At 40.1% G+C, this 4,912-nt stretch overlaps 1 protein-coding gene across 2 annotated transcripts in view; it reads left to right on the top strand.

The window, feature by feature from the left end:
• The window catches only part of camkk1a (calcium/calmodulin-dependent protein kinase kinase 1, alpha a), a 59,388-nt gene that overhangs the window by 28,619 nt on the left and 25,857 nt on the right, over positions 1–4,912 (top strand). For both annotated transcript variants that reach the window (XM_035666166.1, XM_035666165.1), the window contains exons 3-4: positions 346–393; positions 2,166–2,219. In XM_035666166.1, the coding sequence (XP_035522059.1) occupies positions 346–393; positions 2,166–2,219 (102 nt within the window). The remainder of the gene's footprint in view (positions 1–345; positions 394–2,165; positions 2,220–4,912) is intronic.

The raw sequence follows: 4,912 nt of genomic DNA, 5'->3' as shown, positions 1-4,912 counted from the left end.
CCCCCCTCCTCTCCCCCCATCTCTCTGTCCTGCTGTGGTCTGCTCTCCTCTGCCATGCCCCTGGCTGACTCTGTGCTGTAGCGGCGGTTGCTATGGAACTGCAAATCAGCCATTTAAACAGTAGCACTCTAATGGATTTGCAGACAGTAAACAGAAACTACAGACTGCATCGTTACCTACATCTCAGAAATAAATGACTTTCAACACATATACACACAGAGCGGGAACAGTTTGTTCTGGTACCAAAGACGGCCCTGATTCTCTTTGCTTGAAAATGAAAGTGATGGTCATTTATGTCGGTGATGTAGTTCCTCATGTCTCTACCTTTTCTCTCCCCCCTCACAGGACTGTATCCAGTTAAACCAGTATAAGCTGAAGAGCGAGATTGGGAAGGTGAGTTTGTCGGCTTTCTGCTGCTTGCCTCTCTTTAATAGCGAGTGCTTTTGGGAAAATAGCAGCAGCTCAGGGAAGATCGACCCTTTGCTCGATTTATCTGTTAAGTGAGAAAATACACCAAAGTCATTCACAGCATGTGCACACCAACAGTCACGAGTTGTCTTTATTATATGGGTTGTAGATATATTTGCAAGTAGAATTGTATTATATGATGTAGACGGGAAGGTTTGTTTTTGGAACTATTCAGCTGAACACCACCTGCCCATCCTCTATACAGTTAGCTTTAGCTTTACACACTTGACTTCTCGCTAGTTCGAAACAGCCCAGTAATCTTATTTCATATTTCATGCTACAATTTTCTACATTGTTGGCTAGATTGACCTTTTGTAGGTCGACTATATAAATAAGCAAATATCCTGCTATCAAACACAAGAGTCTTGTTAGCCATGCTAGCAGTGCTGTGAGGCTGCACAGCAGTGCTTTGAGCTAATGTCAGCATGCTAACATGCTCACAATGCTAATATGTTGATTTTTTGCAGTCTACAATTCCACAAACTTATTTTAGCATGTTAGCATCGTGACATTTGCTAATTAGCACTAAACACAAAGTACAGCTGAAGGGGATGTCAAGCTCTGGTGATCCTCTGACTTTTCATCTAAACCAAAGTCATTATTTTTTTCTGACTCCTTTATTGCAATCCATCCAATATTTCAGTCTGGACNNCCAACAGACCAACATTGCCATCCCGACAGCCACGCCACTATTATGACTAACGAAATATAAATGTCTCAATGTGACAAAAACACCAGATTGAATATCACGAGGAGGAGGAAATAAACAGCAAAATTCTAAGTTTACTGAGCTGCAACATGTCTCATTTCTAAATCTGACAGCACACTGGATGGACTTCACAAAGTGACGGCTGGTGAACACTTTTGTGGTTAACACATAGGGGAATTCTTTGTGGCGGCAATAGAGATGATTGAAAAACTGGCACACTGAAAAGACTGAAGAGCACATCAATTGTGTTTTTAGAGATTGCATCTTTAGCAAAAAGGCTTTTGAAGGTCTTATTAAAAGCAGAGATATTGCAAGATATTAAGGTAGTAGACATTAAAGAGGAAAAAAAATATCTGACTGATATTTATATTGCCAGATATTGAATTTTGTGGTCAGAAAGGAAAACATGGTATCAAATCATCTCCATTAGAAAACAAAGAGAAAGTTAGGCGTTAACATGGAGCACTGTGGAGATTTACATACATTTGAAAGAATTCTCACTTTACATGAGTTGACTAAGGCCCACAAATGGATGAATAAATCCTGAGGCTTTGGCTTTGGTCTTGTCTGTACAAGACAACAGAGTTGTTATAACTCACTTTATTTATGTATGATCAGCTTCTCAAGCAGTTTTGTTACTTATTTGCAGTCATCAGAGAAGAAACCATGCAAGGAAAAAAGGACTAAGATGGAAAACACACATCCTGGGGCAGTATGTGTGTGTGTGTGTGGGAGGAGCCATTCTGTGCTGCCAAAGAATAAAAATGTTGTTTTTGAGTGGAAACGATGCTGCCTTCGAAAGATTCTGTCAGTATGGTGCTGCCGTCTGTTCTTAACAGAATCCCTCACCAGTTTTGTTGATGACACACTTTGTTTTAATGCGGGGCTGAACCACCAACACCGGGAGAGCATTGAATTATCACAGAATATTGTGTTGCTGTGAACACTTCTACATATGAGGATTAATGTCTTTGTCGTTGTATTGCAGGGCTCCTACGGTGTGGTCAAACTTGCCTACAATGAGGACGATGACAAACATTATGTAAGTCAAAGCAAACGTTTCACATTTCAGCAACTTCTTTCTGATTAAAAACTAAAACGCAGTCCCTCTGCCGCACAGCCACAGAAGAGCTTTACAGGATCTCACCAGTGATATTGTTTTTGTTTTGTTTTTTTCAAACTGCAAGTTCCATCCCCTCAAATTGCATCAGTCGCCTTAAAAGAAACAAGAGTGGCTCCTGGTGCCACTGAAAGTGCATCCAGGACTTTATTATCTATCTTCAAAGCAGTGCTGCTGTTGCTTGGTGTGTCAGGTGGCTGCTTTGAGGTCAGTTCGCGGGGGAGAATCTGGATATGAGCCTGCACGCTGAGATGAGGTCACTTTCCATCAAGGTGATTTGTTCCTGTAAAAGCTCTGAAAACGCAGCCCATCCAAATGTAAGCCGTTTTATGTTTGGACATAACTAAGCTGCCCTGTACAGTAACAACAATGAAAGTGTTTGGATGAGTCACGTAGATTTAGGCTGCCAACACTGGATGGGTTTAAGATGTACTTTTGAACCGGAGCCAGTAGGCGCTTGGACTAAACACAACCCAATATTAAAATGGCAGCTTATAAATGGGCTGATGCAGAATGGTAAACAACAGGAGTTTATGCAAGGACACAGATGAGCCCTATAAGATGAGTGAAATATTATAACAAGGAAACACATATATATACTTTCCCTCTGGAGTGGAGCGATGAAACACAGCTTTAAATAACGCCTACCTGCAGAGATGCTCAGTCATGCAGCAGCGTGCAACCCCGTCTCACAGAAATTACCTCTATAAACTACAGAACACCAAATACATTTTGTAAGAGAGGTAATACTGCTCTGACTGCGTTTTTCTTATTAACATAATGAGGAAATGTTGTGAATTATCATATCTGGGAAGTGGTAAAATGGTAATACTGACTGTTAGGCATGTGATGCCATGAAAATTTCATGTCACGATAATTCGGGACAAAATATTGTGATTCAAGATATTATCCCAAGAATCATCAAATACGCTTAAAACTCAAAGGCACAAAAACATACTGGGATCTCATCAGCAAACATTTAGTTAAGAAACAAACACCTGATCTCTCATTCTTTGGACCAGTTTAACTTCTTTTTGTGAGGGAAACAATTGGCAAACCGAGCCTTCAGCCATGGTGACAGGCTTAGGATTTAATAACTGGAAAGATACGGTCTCCCCCTTGTGCTCAGTGAAAAATGTATCAGGAAATCAATATAGGACTGCACATAGACAAGCTAGACAGATGATCCCGATAATGGAAATTCACCACAATAAAAACGTATCCCGATACCAATATTATCGTATATTGTCCCATCCTACTGAACATATCAGCAAAGTGTCAAATGAGTATTTCAGCTTTCAGTTTCAGCAATGAAAGCATGCGTAAACGTTTTAATGGCTATGTTTAGGCAACTCACGGCAAGATTGTGTTCTTGGTTTAATATTTTAAAGGTTGACAGTGACTTTTAGCACAAGGCAGAGTGCGTTTGCTTTATTAACATTTAACTGAAACCACAATCTCCTCCGCCAGTTTCATACACAACATTAACTTTGTTCTGGACGGATCTCTCTAAAAGTTTTGAAAAAAAAACCTGTTGACATCATCAGGGTCTCTTATTGCAAATAATTGCACCTGACTGGACTGTTTAGATGATCTAGATGCAGGAAATTTGGTTAAAATTTGCATTCCATTTGGATGAAACCTGACTAAAGCTATCTGCTTTGGACACGCATCATCCCCCCCGACCTCCCCCATATGATTATTGTGCAGTACATAAATCTAGCTCTTATCCAAGTGCAAATGGAGCCTCAAGAGATTTTCTTTTTATCAGAATCGCCCAAAACCACAGATTCCTGAAAATGAAAAATTTGGATTAAGATTATGTCCAATGCAACTCTTTCTTCCTCCTCAGTCTGTCCCATCTGCCTCCAGTATTTCTCTGTGTGCATAAGTATAAAAAGCTTTCATATTTGCTGAGCATGTGCCCACATTTAGTTTTCTACTTTGCGTCTTTGTTTCTGCTTTGTGTGGAAGTGTTGTCATATTTGATGCTGATTGTTGGCACTGATGGAAAATGTTACCTTCTGGGACAGAGAGCGGGTTATTACAGGCAGGCTCAAATGACAGACACATCTGAAATAAAGACAGGAATCAGGAGAAGAGCAGATGAGTAATGACGGCATGGAAGGGTGATTCTATTTCCTGGCAATCTGAAACAAAATTGATTGGATTTTTGCATGCAGAGCATCTGCAGCAAGTACAGTATGCAAAAATATCATCTTACACACACAGGAAAGAGGCTTCTGCACGGTCTAGTAATTCATCTGTATAGACCTGGTTCCCATAGGTTTAAAAATCTCTTACCAAATCAGGTTTTTTGTTCAACACATCAGCAGATTACTAAAGGTCTTTGAATCTTGCTTGTGTTTGTTGTGTCGTACAATTACCCTGCTCACAACTTGATATGCAGGCATCTAGTTGTGATGCCTGCCAATCAAGCAGACCTCTGGGGGGCAAAATAAACCTAATTCGAGCAGCATTCACTCAACTCATTCACTCAGTCAAAATGGTGGAGTGATGAATTTAAAGAGCTCATTATTCACAGATATTTGCTCTTAGTAGCAGGAGCAAAGTCTTTCTTCTGTTTCATTTTAATAATATACTTTATTGTCCTT

This window comes from Morone saxatilis, unplaced genomic scaffold (genome assembly GCF_004916995.1).
Source record: "Morone saxatilis isolate NCDOM2014 unplaced genomic scaffold, NCSU_SB_2.0 Contig20, whole genome shotgun sequence".
Classification (NCBI taxonomy): domain Eukaryota; kingdom Metazoa; phylum Chordata; class Actinopteri; family Moronidae; genus Morone; species Morone saxatilis.
Note: the sequence above shows the minus strand (reverse complement) of the source record. Positions and strands in the feature narration are given on the sequence as shown.